Source organism: Labrus mixtus, chromosome 15 (assembly GCF_963584025.1).
Source record: "Labrus mixtus chromosome 15, fLabMix1.1, whole genome shotgun sequence".
Classification (NCBI taxonomy): domain Eukaryota; kingdom Metazoa; phylum Chordata; class Actinopteri; order Labriformes; family Labridae; genus Labrus; species Labrus mixtus.
In genome coordinates, this window is record NC_083626.1 from 6,923,024 (window position 1) to 6,941,290 (window position 18,267).

General features: G+C 42.7%; 2 protein-coding genes across 10 annotated transcripts in view; both read left to right on the plus strand.

The window, feature by feature from the left end:
• slc66a1 (solute carrier family 66 member 1) overlaps positions 1-18,267 on the plus strand; it is a 514,023-nt gene that overhangs the window by 469,414 nt on the left and 26,342 nt on the right. The window lies entirely within an intron of this gene.
• Positions 1-18,267, plus strand: part of agrn (agrin) — a 291,135-nt gene that overhangs the window by 147,086 nt on the left and 125,782 nt on the right. For all 9 annotated transcript variants that reach the window (XM_061058541.1, XM_061058543.1, XM_061058542.1 and 6 more), the window contains one exon: positions 14,912-15,127. In XM_061058541.1, the coding sequence (XP_060914524.1) occupies positions 14,912-15,127 (216 nt within the window). The remainder of the gene's footprint in view (positions 1-14,911; positions 15,128-18,267) is intronic.

An 18,267-nucleotide genomic window follows, 5' to 3' on the forward strand; every position in this document is an offset into this window, starting at 1 on the left:
TGTGTGTGTGTGTGTGCAGGTGCAGCTACTTGTGTGTTAGCTCTCACAGCTGTTATATAGTGGAGGCTCAGCGGTGTGGGTCAGGATGGGCTAAGCGTTCCAAAGAGAGGAAATGAAGACAAATGAACAGAGAGGAGCTAAACACTCTTCCAGTCAGCTCCGTATTACTTATCCTCCACACACCCCTCCTCCCCCTCCCCCTCCTCCTCCTCCTCCTTCATTCTCTCCCTCCCTCTCACTGAGAAAGTATTACAAAGCCACGCAGAAAGCCTCCCGACACGGTAATGAAAAGCGCAAAAGCGTGGCTCTTTTTGTGCTACTTTCGCGTCACCGGCAATTAATTCCACAGCGGCGGCTGGCGGCGGGGGGGCCGGTGGTACTATAATACTAATGCTAAAACTCGCAGTGCATGGACGCCGCCTATGAGTTTAAATCTTTGTCAGGCACTTTTTCCCCTCAATATCATTCACTCATCCATCCCTTGCCTGTGTGTGTGTGTGTGTGTGTGTGTGTGTGTGTGTGTGTGTGTGTGTGTGTGTGTGTGTGTGTGTGTGTGTGTGTGTGTGTGTGTGTGTGTGTGTGTGTGTGTGTGTTCAGTTTGTGAGCTCATGACCTCTGAGGCAGCTCGGAGAAAAGTTCAGGTTGATGGATCGGCACTTTGATTTTCTGAAAATATCGCAATCATATGCTACATTCACTTTTTGGGGCTGTTAAAGCAGAGAAGCTGCAATAAAAGTGACGGAGTGTGTGTTCACATGGGACTGTCATGGAGTTTAAAATGAGTTTAAATTACAGGCGCCGTCTAATTGGCTTTATTTGTATCTCTGAGTCAGGACTGTTGCAAAAGGAAACTAAGAGATAAAGGAGGTCACTTTTTACACTAATGTGGTAGTGCCCTTTTTGGATTTTTTCTCTTTAGGTGGCTAGGAGAGACGCCAAGTGAACGAAGGAGGGAGGAGAAAAAGAAAATGAAGTGATTTGTGGACATATCGATCATTGCGTCCGGGTTATGGATCAGACAGGAGGAGGAGGAGGAGAGTGAAAGTGGAGAAGGGGAAGATGTCATGCTCTGTCTGGACAGTAGAGCAAACACAGGGTGCTAACCCCCCCCTGTAAAGTTTAGAGGAGCCCCCTTGAGGTTCACTGTGGAAGGGTGCAAAACTAGGGCACCCAGGGCTCAGCCGGCCCAGCTTCTCCCTCGACGAGCCGCTTTCATCAACTCCTCATGATGGGGAGAAGATCTGCACTCGATATCTCCGGGAGGGCCTTTTCAGCCCGGCACATCAATATTAATCTATAAGCTTTGGGGGAAGATAATGCCCTTCACCTCCTGGATCTTAAATTCACCTCTGAATGGAGACATCAAGAAGGATCCTACCACCCTGTTTTCACTTCTTCCATATGGTGGCACTTACAGCAACTGGCATAAGGATAGTTGGCTCCTTTCCCTGCTTTTAACTCTCGTTTTTCATTGCCTTGGCTGGAAAATTTGCTAAATTATTCTCCAACTATCCTAAATTCCCTCCGGTGACAATGGCAATGAGTCTATGGGCACTTGGTGGTGATTAGGCACAGCGATGGGGAGCATATGGAGGAGGCCATCTCCCTTTTATCCAGTGCGGACCAGCTCAGCACTTGAGAGCTGCCGCTTCCTGGCTCGCCTTCCAAGCTCTCCCCAGGTTGTCTCTGAGTCTCATCCCGCAGCCATCTGCCACTGACTTGGGCTCCCTCCAGAAATCCTTGGGAAAGAAAAAAAAAAAAAAAACAGGAAAAAATTGGAGCACCCTCTTAACTTCATAGTGAGAGCCAGCATGGAGGCCCAGTTTCCACTCCAGCTCTTTGCTTTAAAGGAAACTGCTGGTGGCAAGAGGGAGCGGTGGCATTGAAAGGAATAGCTAGCAGCGCGATTTTACGATTCAAAGAAAGTGGCTTGAAGTGGTCACATGTACAAACTATGAGTTGCCAAACACTAAACTAGCCCTCTGTGTGAGTAAACTGAACTCATAAGTACCAGCACAAAGAACATTTTAATATCTAGACAGAAAGAAGCAGTTACTTTCTGTTCTGTTCAACTGCTGCATGTTTTGCAAGAAAACACACAAATATCACAAAATGGCTCGGTGCGTAGATTTTCTATGGCAAACAGAATGTCCTGCTTATAACCAGTGCAGGTGGAAATAAAGTTATCAACCCATACATTTGCATTAAGTTACTGATAACTAATATGTATTTGAAATGAGGCTGATTTGCATAAAATGTGTCAAATTCACCCTCCCCTGATAAATGCATAATTGCCCATTTAAATACACACAAACAGCACCGGCGCACAGAGACAGTGTTTACTCAGCAGAGCAGTTAAGAGTACATTTAAGCATTTCTGTGTTTTGTAAATGAGGCACTACCTTTCTGTCTTATTTGCACATGTTAAGCGGGAGTAAAAGCCGTAAAATCCTTTTGTGAAACAGACCCACATTTATGATGCTTAAGCTTTTTATTTCCTGAGAAGAAAAAAAATATCACTTGTCTTCAACTCTGTCTGACCTTTCATGAAGTTTTTGCTGTGAGGTCAGACATCCCAAAGTTTGTCCAATATACAGCCTCACATAACTTTACTTCATATAGCCTGGCCCAACAGTTTCCTACAGCTTGAGTCTGAAAGAAACAGATATAGATTTAACATTTAGTAGGAGGGAGAACAACTTTAGGGCAATCTCATCCTCATGTTATACACTTGCTAATCTAACCTAATTAATGCAGATGACCTCTTCAAATCACAGCTTTCTCTCTTCTGAGTGGATGCAGGAATATGGATATGAGAGGACACTGACTTTTTCCTCACAAAGTTGGTACTTCTGCAGAGTTTTTTGAGAAAACTCGAGTTCTTTGTTGTGGAACTTAAGCAAAGAAAATGTGTCTGAAACCCCATGGTGTGGTAACAGTGACAGAGAGGCAAGTTGTGCCCTCCTCCTCCTCCTCCTCTTCTTCCTCCTCCTCCTCCTCCTCCTCACGCTAACACACAGCATTCTTTTGTAATGTATGAAGTTGGAGGAAATGCAACGCTGATGAAACATGAGCGATGGAGTGAGAGTGTGAATTAAAGAGTGGAAGACAGGCATGGAGAAGCTGAGATGACGTTAGCTTTTGGCGCTCTGCTATGATGTCTCTGTGTGTGTTTGCGTCAGCACGCTCGTGTCTTTGGGTGACAGTGAATCGTCCCTCACACTCCCACGCAGTGCCTCCTTGCAATTAGCAGACATAAAAATACCTCTTTCTATGTGTGTACATAAAACCCCTAACCCAGTCCGTCGCAGGTCTTGAGAGTTGATGGTAAACCAGACTTTACATAACGAGTCGCTCGCAGGTCTCTGGGAGGTGATGGTAAACCAAAACTTGGTGAACAAAACAGGCTTTGTCTCCTCATAATATCGGGCTCAGCTGAATAATTGAAGTCAGAGTGTCACCACTGAATCCACTGCTGCTTTTCTTCATGTATATTGCAGGGCAGCAGTAATCTGTTCTGGAGGAGGATCTCTGGCTGTCTGTGGCTGAGTGTGTGGAGGAGATGTGAGGTGACAGAATAGGGCCCTGTCACCAATGCCTTCATTATTGATAAGATTGGGTGGAGAGGGAAGCCTGCAAAGAAAGTATGGGGAACACTGTGGAGCTGAGAAAGTTTGTTTCGTTACAAACACATGGTGTGCTCCTTTTTTCCACGTGACTCATTAAGAAGAGGAAGGCACTAAAACTGAAGGGGGTTCAGGATTGCATTTTCTCTAAAGCACTCTGTTGAGAATAGTACCATAAGGACTAGAAGAGTGAGGTTTGGAGAAGCACCTTGGTCTGGGGATTCAATCCCTTATGCACGTCTACTTATTGAGACAGATGTGATCTTTTGGTGGCTCAGTCTCCAGCCTCGATCACCTTCACTGGTTCCTTCTCATGACGTCTGCCCTCTGCTTTCCCCCCCCCCCCCTTGCTCCCGTCCCTCCTCAAGACGAACAACCAACTGTTTGTCCTCACATACCTGTCATGTATTTTCTTTCCCCTAACAAGCGTGATTAGGCAGATGTTCTCGGCTGTCAGAAAGCTTCAAACCTGATTTATTAAGAAGCAGCATCTGGTTTGTTATGAATCCTAAAAGAAAGAAGGAATAGAAGAGATATGGGAGAGAGTGATCACTTTGAAAGATGTGTCTTCCTACACTTTGTTTATGTTTATATGGATGGATTTCTCGATATTATTATATGCACATTGTATTTACTCAATACGGAGGAAAGTAATTACTTGTTAGCTCATTGCTCTGTGGAAATGTAAGTGTACCATAACCTTTGTTGATCCTACTCTCGGTGCAGAGAAACACTGTCTTCCTGGTTAAATTACCAAGGGTCAACAGATTACCGATAAATCCCAGTGTGCATAACCCCTGAAGATACTCTCGGCATTAGGATGAAGTTGCAGGCTGTTCAGTGCGCCGCACTACACACAGCCTTTCGGGTTGGTTTGAAACATATCTTGAAACCTCGCTCAACAAGGTCTCAGTGTAATTGCTTTGGCAATCACTGTGTTCTCAAATGGCCAAACAAAGTGAACAAAAGGGGGGAGACTGCTGCAGGGTTTGGAATAACTTCTCACGCCCAAATAGGTGTGAAAAATGAATTTGCTCTTTGTGTCAAACGCCAAGAAAGGGAATGAAAATAAAACACACGGAGGTGATAACAACACTTGCAGAGTTGATGGATGTAGTGGAATAGAGAGAGGCAGAAAATGTGTTTTTTTGCACAAGAAAAACGGATCTGAAGACAAGCTGATGCTCAAACTTCACCTGACTTGTGAATACAAATGGTAATGAAGGGAGGGTTTTGGTTCCAAATCTACCAAAAGCTAAGCTGATTGTAGTTGATTGTTGATTGTATTGTAGACGTATTGTTATTTAAAGTCAACCCTGTGTTTTAATCTTCCTATGAAGTCAACAATTACCTTTGGTCAAAGTCAACGAGTCTTACAAATTAAACTATTTTTTTGTACTGCATGCCCTCTACAACACAAACTTTTTCTGAACCAGAGCCCCATCGGCCGACAACATCATCATCATTTTGTAGCCTCCAAGAAGAAAACCGACTTTGTTTGAATATAAATCTTTTATCATTAAACTTATGTTAGGCTTTGCAACAACAACAAAAAAGGACTTGGAAACATCCTGATTGGACTGCTGGATTAGTTGTTGTGGGTGAAGTATTAATCCTAATTATTATTAGTTAATGAAAGTAACCTATGGCAGAACAGACGTGGCGTAAGGATGAATCATTAGTGATCACCTAAAGGAGTTACATGAGTGTTGGTCTTCTCGTGCAAAAGGCAGGATCTGTGTAATGATTTCTCTGCGCTCTGAAAAGCAGTAAATTGTTTTTTTGACTGAAGAGCAAGAAGATATCAGAATTATATGATGAAACCTCTAAACAAATAAAAAGAGATACAAAAATATATGAGTAAGAGCAACTTCATGAAAAAGCAACTGAGGCGCTGGTGGCGCAGTGGTTAGTGGCTCCTTTCCCGCATGTCAGTCCCCACTCTCTCTCCCTGATTGCCATCTCTGTCCACTGTCCTGTCTCTGCATTAAAGGCACAAAAGCCCAAAAATAAATCTTTAAATTTTTTTAAAAAAAAGCAACTAACATGGTGTTCAGATGAAGTCAAACTCTCAGCGAGGATGTTGTCTCAAAACACACCTGCAGTTACAGCTTATCACCAAAGATGGCGCCAAAGACCACACAACTGAATTATTCCACATTGCTGTTTTAGAAATACTCTGTTGACCGTGGTTGATAACACCAAATCTTCCAGAAAGTGTCATGGGGTAAAGACGTTCTGTCTGTGCTTAAAAAAACATGTTTTTTTGGGGCACTGGCTGAAACAACTGATGGTGTTGTTCTCTTTGGGAGGACCGTCGCTAACCACATAGTAACAGCGTTAACTTCAGTTAGTTTCTGTGGGTGTGCAACTGCTGGCAAAACTAAAAAGTAAACCTGCAGAACAAATGTTTCTTTGTGCTCACTGTAGTTCCTGTGTGTTTTTTTTCACACTTAATGCCAGTGGGACTTCATTAAAATTAAGAAAGAAACCATTTGACAAGGGAGGCTGGAAATAGAAGTGACAAAATCTCTCTGCAGTTGCATCAGTCTGAGCTGGGCAGATGTAAGCTCCACCGGCTGTTGGGTGTTTTTTTATTGAAGCAAATCTCCGTTAATAAGCTGTGACGCTGTAAATTCAAACTCTAACCTATTGATTTCTGATTCAGGAAGATAGATCCAGACAATGAATACACTAACAATGCTGTTTTGAACCCAGACAGACAGAAAATTGGTGCACATTTGCTGCTTTTAGATCCGAGAGGAAATTGATTCCGGCTCAATTATGCCAGCATCTTTAAGCTATTTTCAGCTGGTGAGGATTCCTGTACCTACTCTGTTGAATTGAAAGTATTTTTCCCCTGCCTCTCATATTTCCCTCCATCCTCCCCCACCTCCTTGTCTATATCTCATACAGTATCTCTTGTAATAAAACAATCTTCCTGCATTTGTTTCCCTCTCCTCCCTCCTCTGCCGTCTCCAACTTTATCTCTCTGGAAAAGCGTTGACTCGTGCTGGCCCTGCAGAAGATGCTGCCGTCTGGTAAATAAGTTCATCCTGAGTGTTAGCCAGGTCAGGGCCCAGGCGCTCAGCAGCACGAGTGTGTGCACTTACAGCAGACGGGCAGAGAGAGAGAAATTGATTGCCCCTTTTATGCAAGGGAAAGAGAAAATACTGTACCAGCCTACACACAAAGACAAACCGTGCACACTCAGAAACCCTCCGTCCTCAAGCAGAGAACCACAGAGAAAAATAAACCGATGGCTCTTTCCCGTTTGTTTTCGTCAATTTCTTCATTCTGCTGTCGGCCTGATAAGAACAAAAAGAAAAAGCAGGACGAGAGGAAAGTTGTTTTCTTCAGAGTATTCCTTTTGAAAGAGTTTCCATTCTTTCCCTCGTCCACCTTTTTTTTCTTCTTTTATTTACCTGCTTTAAAGAAGTGATTTTCTCTTATCGAGCCGGTAAGGCAAGGTGTTGCTTTGTGAGCAGATGTTTGCTTTATTTCACGCTGGGCGTTGTATGATTGCAGCGGGATCAATAATTGACTGCATTGGTCCCCTGAGGACAACTAACCAGAGTTCGATTGGAGCCTTGTAGGGTTGCTTTCTCCCTCCGCGTACTTTACCAGGTATAACTGCTGCCCACCGTTGCTTTTCTTTCTGGCGTACATCACTTCTGGACAATGGACACCTGCAGTAAATAATCCCTTTGACGGGAGAGAGAGGAAGTTCCCTGCAACTGGAAATCAATGCAGCTTCAATCTATCACTGTTCTTTTCATGCACACATCACACCTACTATATAGCCTCAGCTTTGTATGCAAGATGTCAGAAGCATCAGAGAAAGGGAAAGTGATGGAAACTGCTTGATAACAATCAAGCACAGCAAACATGTAAAAACTTGTATAAAAGCACTCTGCAGATATATACAGTATATGAACCCTCTGTGTGCATGACACTAAGTTTCCACTCCCAACCTGACGAGTTCAGCTTCTCTGAGCCGATTGCATCACCGGCTGTTGCCATAGCAACCGGTCCCCTCTCCATGAACATCTTCTGGCTCAGCTACACCGATAGAGAGGCTAAAGCCCTCTTAGAGAGAGAGAGAGAGGGAGAGATAGACGGAGAGAGGAGAGGACTGTTTAAAAGCCGGCTGGCAGAGCAGCACATCTGTATTACTTAGCGTCAGCTGCAAAGAAAGGCTCCCTTTATTAGGACGTAAGTGGAAGATCTCCCCAAGGAGTGCTCCAGCGTAATGAATTTAGACTCATTCAACATTAATGCGATGTCGCTGCAATGCCACCGCCCCGTATCTCCCTCCATCAACTTCCGCTTCCTGATTCCCTGACAGTCAGTAGGTCATTAATCAATGTGGAGCCACGGTTTGCTGATTTAATCTGCGCGCAGGACAATTGGCTCCACCTGAACGGGTTATTCAACACATTTGCCATTTTTGCTTCGCTGCACCAGCTGTCCTGGATAATTCAGCTGCTTTTCTTGTCACCCGTGTAAAGTTCAGAACTGTTAATTATTCATGCACGCCTTTTCTTTCCTTTCCGTCCCTTGCTTTGCTCTCCTCTTCCCGTCTCCTTTCTCTCTCCAGCTGAAACAAACTAGTCTGCTGTGTAATAGTTCACAAACCTGACAGGTATAGCGGAGAGAGGAGAACGGTGTTCTTTCCCTAAAGTAGCCATTTTGAGTTTGTCGAGGCGATTCTGTCAAGCCTTATTGGGTCTGAATGCGTTCATGCTTGCCACAACAGTCCACTTCTCCCCCTTTCACTTTGTTTGAGGTAAATGCAACAAGGCAGCAAAACAATGAAACTGATAGAGCATTTCACCACAAACAGGCTTCCGGGACCTTTTTTCCGCAGGGAAGAAACATTCTACCAGTAATAGGAACTTCTGTTCTGGGCATATGTATTCAATCTCTTTTCTGCTTAGAAGTATTTCACACTGCAGCAATTGTCTTCTGACGTCAGGCTCAGGGTGGGAAACTCAAATACTGTTTAAATGTTGTACCGCTGTGTTCAGGGTGGCAGGTTTTAATACATTTGGATAAGTCACAAATTTTTATAATTTCCTTCCTTTTTGATCGAGCAATTGGAATGACGTTGATAATCCAGAGGGACAGTTAGGGTTGTCATGATACCAGAATTTTAAACGTCCATATGAAACTTGTTTGGATACCAGGGCAACCAAATCACAAGTCCTGGGCACTCAATTGGTGTTTTGGGACCAAGCAGTTCTAGGAACTATCCACCATGGGGACTTTTTCTCCGTCTGCATTCGCACCGCCACGGTACCTACTCTGAAGCAGGAGCTAAAAAGGTTCCTCTAAATAAACGGGGTTCTTGGAACTAAAATAGTTCATAGTTCCTGTGGTGTGGAACCAAAAATAAAGGGAGGGGGGGTTTCAAAAGTTCCTAGAACTTCGAAAAAGTTATGGCCTAATATTTCACTCAATTGACGCTGTGGGCCTAGTGGTTAATGCACACTCCCCATGTACGGAGGCTATGGTCCTCAAAGCGAGGACAGAACAGAATTAAAAACACAACACATATAACATTATGAACACTAAAGACATGACATTGAGCAGAAATAAGAGATTAGAATATGAAACATGTTAAAACATACAGATAAAAAAGAAATGAAAAAATAGGACATTTGATTAAAACAATATAAAAATCTTCAAATTTGACAATTAACGATGAGTCATCCATCCAGAGTGCCTCACAGTGTTTCAGTGATCTGAACACCCTGACTACACAGTCTTACTTCCCCATTAGTACAACACTATAACAACATTTTAGAGTGTGGCGTCGGAGGAAAATGGCCACCATTGGGACATGTTAAACTTAGCATGAAATGTGAATTTTTTCTTCCACCATGTAAGGAATCGTATACTTTTTTAAAAGCAGGGATTGGATTTGGGAGCACAGGAATCCTCCACACTTACTGTGTAGAGTCCACACGGTCTGCATGTTCAGAGAAGAATCTCCTCTCTGCAAAATGACACGTGCTTTGATCCTCTAAAGAAATTAACTGTATCGTCTTAGTCTCACTCTGAATCCTGAAGCAACACAACTGGCATTTTGAATCGTGGAAAATTGCCACTACAGAACTATTGCCAGACTTTCTTTCAACTCTTAAACCATGACATTTCCTCTCAGTAGCTTTAATCACAACAGTGTGATCCCTCTCTTTCATAACCCACTGACGCATTGAGAGCAGTCTGAAGGCTCCCACACCGTGTCTTATTTAATGGATGAGCCGTCCAAACACAGGATGAAATGTTACCTGGACAAGAAGTTTGCCTTGACAAGCGCAAACTGGACATGCTGTCTTTCTCCCCAATGGGATTTGCTTTCTCTGCTTCTCGTAGAAAAAAAAGAAAAGGCTTGGCAGTGGAGTTCACGCTGTAGGGCTAAAGATTACCTTGCACTCTTGCATGTGCAGGCAGGCATGCAAATACACCTATACACACACACACACAAACACACACACGTGGTTATGGCACTCAAAAAGGCATTTGCACAAAGAATGGCAGAGCTTACATTGATGCTGGGAATGTCTGCAGTTTAAATGTTCTGGCTCTATTCTGTACACAAAAGCCAGACACCTTTACACGCACTTAAGAACTATTTTTCTGAAAGGTTCCTAAGTGCTTCTAAAGGTGTTTCTAACACGTCTGAACGACGAATAATGTCGGTGCAAGATTTTATAACACTTTCTATTTTCCGTTTCATTTCTTGCGAGAAACGGTAAAATACAGTGGTAGTATTAAATCTCGCCTCAGAGATATTGGACTGCGGTGTCAATAAAGAGCACAGTAACAGAACAGAGCGGTGCAGCAAAGCAGTGAGCTTTCGGACTCTGCTACCCACACAACACTCGCATCTCACATCCTCAATGCTCTCACAGGTCAAACAAGAGAATAGACTCTCCAAAGGTCATTCTTATTAGTCCCAGTTGTTCTCATTATAATCACATCTGTTGTCTGGAAAATATCTATAAAGATTGTTGGCACTCTAACAATAGATGAGGGTAAAGTTTTTATTTTTACATCTGATATATTGCCACGATGTCGATGAATTTTATTGCCACGTAATGGAAAAGTTTCCAGAGAGAAATGTTCCTCCATCAGAGCAGAGTGTCTTGAACTTTCTTTAAAAAACACTGCATACATAAAAACACTGTGTCTCAAAGTACTTATCCATATTTTCAGACTTGTCATAACAATGACTGTAAAAAAAAAAACAGAAAAAAAGACTTTTAACTTGTTTTCTCAATGCTGGAGTTCTTCATATTGTAATCCTGTTAGGGAGAAACTGAATTATAACCCCCCAGTTGTAGCCTGTATAATACTGCAATGTTGTGCTTCACCAGAGGGAAAAGTTCAACATTGCCTTCCTGAAAATGACATTTCATCTCATCTGTTGTCTTTGTAAAGTAAGCCCTCTGTCTCCGGGATATGTCCATGGGATCCTTGTTTTTATTCTTTGTTCTGGACTCCCAGAGATTACCTTTCAATCAAAATGGGTCAGGGCAAGAAATGTCTGAATTTATTGTTTTTTTTCTCTTCCTATATCCGCCTGTGTGGTGTACCTTTTGTATTCAGCCTTGGTAGATAAGGCAGATCAGGTTAACTACCCAGGGTTTCTTTGTTTTCGTAAGAAATCTGGATTGTCAAATGTATCGTTTCTCGTGTATCAGGAGGATTTCTCACAGGAAACTTTCGCAGCACATTAGGTATGCAGTTTGTACGCTCCGTCCAGAGCTTGCTCTTGATACCTCCACTTTGACAGAAACCTCAGCTCTGGTGTCAGTCTTTTGTCAGTCAGCTAAGCTCCGGGCTAGAGTGAGATTTTCTTATAGGAAAACATCGCAGAAGAGATCGGCTTACAAACCACTACTGGCACTCATGATGATTGTTCTCTCCAGGTGGTGTGTTTACTGTTTTACATCACAACCCTTTTTCCTGTGTCTTATATAAATCTATAGGCGCATGAGCATGCACAGAAAGAGGTCATGATAAAGCACGACTTGAAGGTCTGAATTCAGTCGTCAGGAAAAATGACAGTCCCCCATCTTAACTAGGAGAATAATTTCATGTATATTTTTAATGCAAGTCAAACCATTTACACATATATGTCATCATAACTCTCCCATATCTGTAGAACACAAAAAGTAATACGTATATCTAGGGCTCGACTGATATGGGATTTTTGGGGCTGATACTGATGTCGATATTAGGGTCATCCAATCCAATACCCATATATCAGCCGATATCTTTCTTGGATCTTTACTCGATCTGTACAGATAGATAGATAGCGATATACAAATTAATGCAATTACCCCTCGAATCCAGTTAGCTAACACCTTTGGAAAAGATATATAATGAAGACAAGACGGTCACTCAACTGGAAAGTAACTGTGCATGATTGTGCATTACTCTGGAGAGTGAGAATGCATGTATTAAACTATATAATACACTCTGCTGGTGACAGAGATCTGCTAGTGTAATATAACAAAACTCAAATGAAATGCTATTTGATTAGTGATTAAATCTTGTAAATTTAAATTTAAATCGCACCTTTAATGTTTTCATTGACTGTTATTTAATGTCCATTTTTTGATAATTTTATTCTTTTTAAACATTGCTAAAAAAAATGGATTCATCTAGGGGTATTCTTAAATATTTTTTTCGGGTTAATATATATGTATGGGAGGGGGGGGGGGGGGGGCGTCGTTTTTGTGGTTAATTTGTAACAAATGTTTCATGTCATGTACGTCTTTGTAACCTGCTACTGGATGCTTTGAATTTCCCTCGGGATCAATAAAGTATCTATCTATCTGTATCAGCGATAAAATTAGCCGATACCGATATCGGCTGAAATTATCGACTGGCCGATTAATCGGTCGGGCTCTACTTCAATCTGTCGAAACATTGTCAAAATTTCAATAATTTGATCCTTTCCATTCTCGATATCACTTAAACATTACAATATCTTTTTGAGAGATATTATAGAAAAGTACCAAAAAATAGTCGTACATGTGTTTTATACGACAGATGTGCAGGAGAGGAGAGCCTGCATTTTTTCCTGTAATAAAAGAACAAGAAATTAACTTTTGGGCGCCGAGGACTTCTAATATTGTTACCTGAGGTATTGAAACATGTATCATTATCTTTCATACCTGCCCATCACACACGTATTAAAACTGTAACTCATCATTAGACACATTAGACTCCTCAACAGGGGTAGCATAAAAAGTCTGCCCTTAAACGGGTTACACATGTGATCCATTCATTCCAATATGATATAATGCTATAATGGATAATACAGGTGTTACAAATATTGTGTAGTGGCACGCTGCTGATGTATTTAAAACACAGAGAGAGATCATTGTTTGTTCACGTTGTTGCTTTTCTCCCCTGTCATACTATCAGACACCCTCCCCCTCTCTTGTACGCATCTGACACAGTTCGATTGAATTTCACCTCTTGTCACTCTTCTCGTTTCGCTTCGCCTGCGAGCAGCTCACAAACACAAACACACACTCATATGCACAACGCGTGTGGTGTGAAGTGATGGCAGAGCTGTGGGCCAGTCATGACAAGGCCTCCATGCAAGCACCTGGCTATGTGTGTGGAAGTGTGTATGTATGTGTGTGTGTGTGTGTGTATGTGTGTGAGACACCTAATGCCTACACCTATCAGACACACACACACGCTGTCAGGAATACAGATGCATTCATGGATAGCTCTGTGCACACACACACACACACACACACACACACACACACACACACGCTTCCTTTTCCCCCGGTACAAAAGAGAGTGAGCTCAGGTAGCTGTCAGGCGCTCTCCCACAGGGAACAGTGGGCAAGTCAAGAACAGCCTCCTCGCCTGTCACTCCACACACACACACACACACACACACACACACTCAAACTCTGTGCACCGGTGTAAAGAGAGACAGAAGAGATGCCTTGGGCAGATGCTGGACCAGTTGTCTAAGCTACACACATTGAGTCTGTATATGTGTGTGTGTGTGTGTGTGCGTGTGTGTGTGTGTGTGTATTTGTGTGTCTGCCCATCCACTACAGCAAAAGCCACCTGCCAGTGAGTCATGGTGGACATGCTGCCTTGCATTTAGTCCTGGCCTGGAAGCCAGCGATAAGAAATAGCTGTGTGTGTTTATTTGTGTGTGTTCGTGTGACATTCATATCCTCAGCATTGACATCACTTGTTTGCCCCTCAAACTAAGAAGTCTTCTTTAGGTGGACTTTTATGTGCTTTTGTCCATTGATTTACGATCAGGTTGGCTACCTGTGAGAGCTTGGCATCTCTTTTAACTTACCCCCCCCCCCCCCCACCCCCTCTCGATGCTGAGGCAAGGACGTCACGCCAGCTGGCTGCCAAACAGCCCTCAAAGTGGGCGCAGAGCCACAGCAGCTGTAGCTGCCACAACACGGGTCAATTACTCTCTAAGTCGATGTTGTGTACACACAACACGAGCACACACGCACACAGGCGCTCCCTGTTTGCTCTACGTATTCGGCAGCCGCGCACAAAGTTTACAGTTTGGTGTTTCACACCTGATCAAAGCCGAGGACTTGGTGGGAAGTTCAGGATCAAAGTCTGAAAAGTTGTTGTTGCTCTACTCGTGTAGCCTTGAAGTGTTTGGTTAACCTTGGTTTGTGTCCGCTCACTCGTCCCTCCATGTATTTTTTTTCTTGGATGTTGGATCATTGATGTTTCAAAGACCGCCGACTCGTCAGTGCATAAAAACAAACCTGTCCACATGGCTGTGTATCAGCCTGCTGTCTGTAAATGGATTTTAATGCTGCTGCTGACTTTTTTAGGAATTTTAAAATTGAAGGTGTTTAGAGATTAGAAAACAGAGCAACACACTGTGCAGGCTCTGCATGGCTGGACCAATTCTCCCTGAATGAATGGAGAGCATCTGTTTGCTTTGCGTCACGATCACACTTCATCCCTGATGCATTTGTGCTTCTGAACTGTGAGAAGTTCTGCACAGAGACCCCCATGACTGACACATATTGAGATGAATCTGTTCAGACAGGCCGGTCTGGTGTTAAAACTAAAACTTTCATAGCACACTGTGATGGAAAACTTCTCTTAGAATAAGTGAGGGGAAAATTAATGAGGTTTTGTTTGTGCATTGTGTTGCAGTACCATGAAATAGAACATAGCTACATCCTGATTACATGTCTGTATATCCAACCTAACACCTTCTTCTTCTTTCTCTTCCTGTCTTGCAGGCTGCAGAGGGATGCTGTGTGGATTCGGAGCTGTATGTGAGCGCGACCCGACAGACCCGACCAAGGCGGAGTGTGTTTGCAAGAGAGTGGAGTGTCCGTCCTTTGTGGCTCCTGTTTGCGGCTCGGACTCATCCACCTACTCCAATGAGTGCGAGCTGGAGAAAGCTCAGTGCCACGCACAGAGACGCATCAAGGTGCTGCGCAAGGGACCCTGCTGTAAGTACCGTTACCACCAACCAATCAAAACAACCACTTTTCCAGACAGCTGTAGCAAGCAAACATATGAACGAATTACACGATCTCATTTGAGTCTGAGAAGGATTTCTGAAACACAAGGACAATGATTTGAGCTGATTCCGTTTACACTTTGTGCAAATTACCTGATATGGCCTTGTTAGACAGTTTATCCTCTGCAAAGGGCTGCAAGGTAAAGTTTGAAATCCTGAGGTTTTATTTAATATATGCTAGTTACCCCTGTTGGAGCCTGTCTCCTACATCCCCTTTAAATTCCTGTTGCTCCAACTGTTGGTGCTATTCCTCTTGGCGACATGTTCATCTTATGTGCACAATAAGCGGTGCAGAATGTCTCCTGCATGTTTGATTGGGCCATTTTTTATTAACAAATAGCAACATGAACACACCCAGAATCGCTACCACTGCTTCGTCGGCAGTGTATGAATGGGATTAGTTACTTCTGATGGTCTCACTTCATAGCAGCCATTGCCATCAGTGTGTGAATGTGTAGGTGTGACCTGCGGTGTAAAATCACTTTGAAGAAGACTAGAAAAGAGCTATACAAGCTCAAGTCCATTTACCATTTACAATGTGTATTTGATAATATGGAACACACATGTTTCCAATAACTTCTTTGCATTATAAACATCAACCTAGTCAGCCATTAGAACATATTTTAATCCATAGTAGCAACAGCAGAAGGTTAGATTTGCAGTAGCAGTAAATTAAATCAGCACGCCTAGCGACTTTCAGTAAACACTACTTAAATAGAAACTCAGAAGTTAGATTGAACTCTAAAGAAGTGATTTAAATAGACACATTAAGAGTACTAACATAGCCTTTAAAGCAGTGCATAGACACTCATTCATTTGAATTCTGAGTAATCTGCTAAGAGGAGGAATGCGTCTTGGGTTGTGCAGCAGTAGTGGAGGTCATCACAGTGTAACCTGGCCGAGGGGGAAAAAAAATAGCTCTTAAATATCTGGGCAAAGCAATTAAAACTTATCTCCCCTTCTTCTCGCTCATTGTGTTCAATAATTTAGGAGTATAAGGAAAAGGAAGGTAATTTAAAGTTTGACATTAAATAACTTTTGCATGATCAAAGTTCAATACAGTCAAAGCTGTGCATTTTCACGTTTAAGGACAACAAGAGGGTTGAGTGGAATCGACTGTTCTTCTGCTGAAATGTATTTATGAGATCATCACACACCAAACAGACTGATTCATATCATTCTTCAAAGACCTCTTGAATAACCAGAATTCTTTATGTCTGCAAGTGTTTTTGAAGCGTTACCATTAGTACATACAGCTTTTATATATATATATATGTTATTTTAAGAGATCAAATTGGTGCCTTTGATCCAGAAAAGATCAATCCCAGAAAGTCCACGGAGGCTTGGGTATCTCAGAAAGCTGTCTGACCCTGGACTGACACTCTCCATTAAAGTGCTGTGAGAACTCAATTTAAAAACAGTCAGGTATACGGTGAATAAACTGCTGAAAGCATGCTGAAGGTGGAGGGGTTTGAGTCGAGACGTTTTGATCTTTGGGACGGAAAAGTAGCACATCAAACACAAAGCTGCACGTCTCTGAGTGACTCTGAATTGCCTGTCATTGTCTATAAATGGATTTCTATTACACCCTGTCCTAATACAACAGGCGTTTTCCTCCCTTTCTTTATCCTCCAAATGCTAAAACATGTCCCCATTTTGTTCCATCTATTGTCTTTCCAATATGGCTTCTCTCCCAGCGCTTAAGCACCACCTGCACCCTCACAAACAAAAAATGTGCCACTCACTGCCCCCATTGGTCGTCATCCAGTGTGTATTTTATCCCACTGCCCCTGGTGGCTTGCCTATACTCCTGCTGCACCTTTCATTGCTCCCCTCTAGCAAAAGCCCATCAAGATCCCGGGCTCTGAGGGGAGCGGAGGATTCTTGCCAAAGCTGCAACATTGCAGCAGCCTCAATAATAACTATAGTGTTTTTGTCAGCTTCGTGCCCGCCTGCCAGTGAGGGCCCGCTGCTAATTCCAGGGCTCTGATTACAGCTCCTGCTTGGACCTGGCACTAATAGCAAGCTTGGTGACTGCTCTCCACTGGCAGAGAGGAAAGAGATATAAAGGACAGAGAGAGGACAGGAGGAACAGAGAGTACATCCGAGAAGCATCTGGAGAGGGAAGGAGGGATTAACGTTCAAAGAGGAATGAGCTATGAAACATTTAGAGAACCAGGGGGGATGCAGGAGTGAGTAAGGACACCAGAGAAGATTCAGTTCTGGGTGAGAAACAGAGTGCCGTAATGATGGTTTGCAAAGGGTTAAGGCCAACAGAACCATAATTAACTCTGGCAACCACAGCAGGTAGTCAAAAGCATTAAATACAGCTTGAAATAATAATAATGATGATGATGATGATGGTGGTGCTAATGATAGTATTGCTGATAATAACTACATGCTCAGAACAGAGTCTTCCCGTCACATCTGAAACAATAAGTCACAAGCAGTTTGTCTTTTCATCTTTTCATTGTTGCTTGGATTTTAAATAGGCCATAATAATTGATGCTAATTGCGAGGCCATTTTTATGTCGACTTTTTTCAAACAGCCGTTGGATCTGACTGCTTTTCAAAGAACACAGAGCTCCTGTAGTGGTGCCTCAGTATTTATGAGAAGTTAAATGTTCAAATTCAAATAGCAGAAAGTGCATGGGTAACATCATGGTGGGTACATCCTGGTTTAGACTCAATTATGTCCTTATATTCGCTTTGGGCCCAAATGTTGTGAGAGAGTTTTTTTTTTGCGATCCAGTGTCTGTTGCAGAACACCCTTGGCTAGCTTTAGAAGTGTATTCACAGAGGTTACAGACTCTCTTCTGATGGGTGCTTTTGTGATCTGCTAAGAGCTCAGACTTAATCCCAACTCCATATCTTGAGTCGAGGCCATAAGTGCTTTTATGAAAAGGAAATCCACATATTATTTTTGACTTAAAGTAACAAATGAGCATCCTCCAATCCAATTCTTTTTCTGCTAATTGTACCATCTTTCATGACCACTTAAAAGTCATTTTCATTTTATTGTATGTTGCTATGAATTAAATGCAAGCAGTCACTATCAAGTGTCTACTT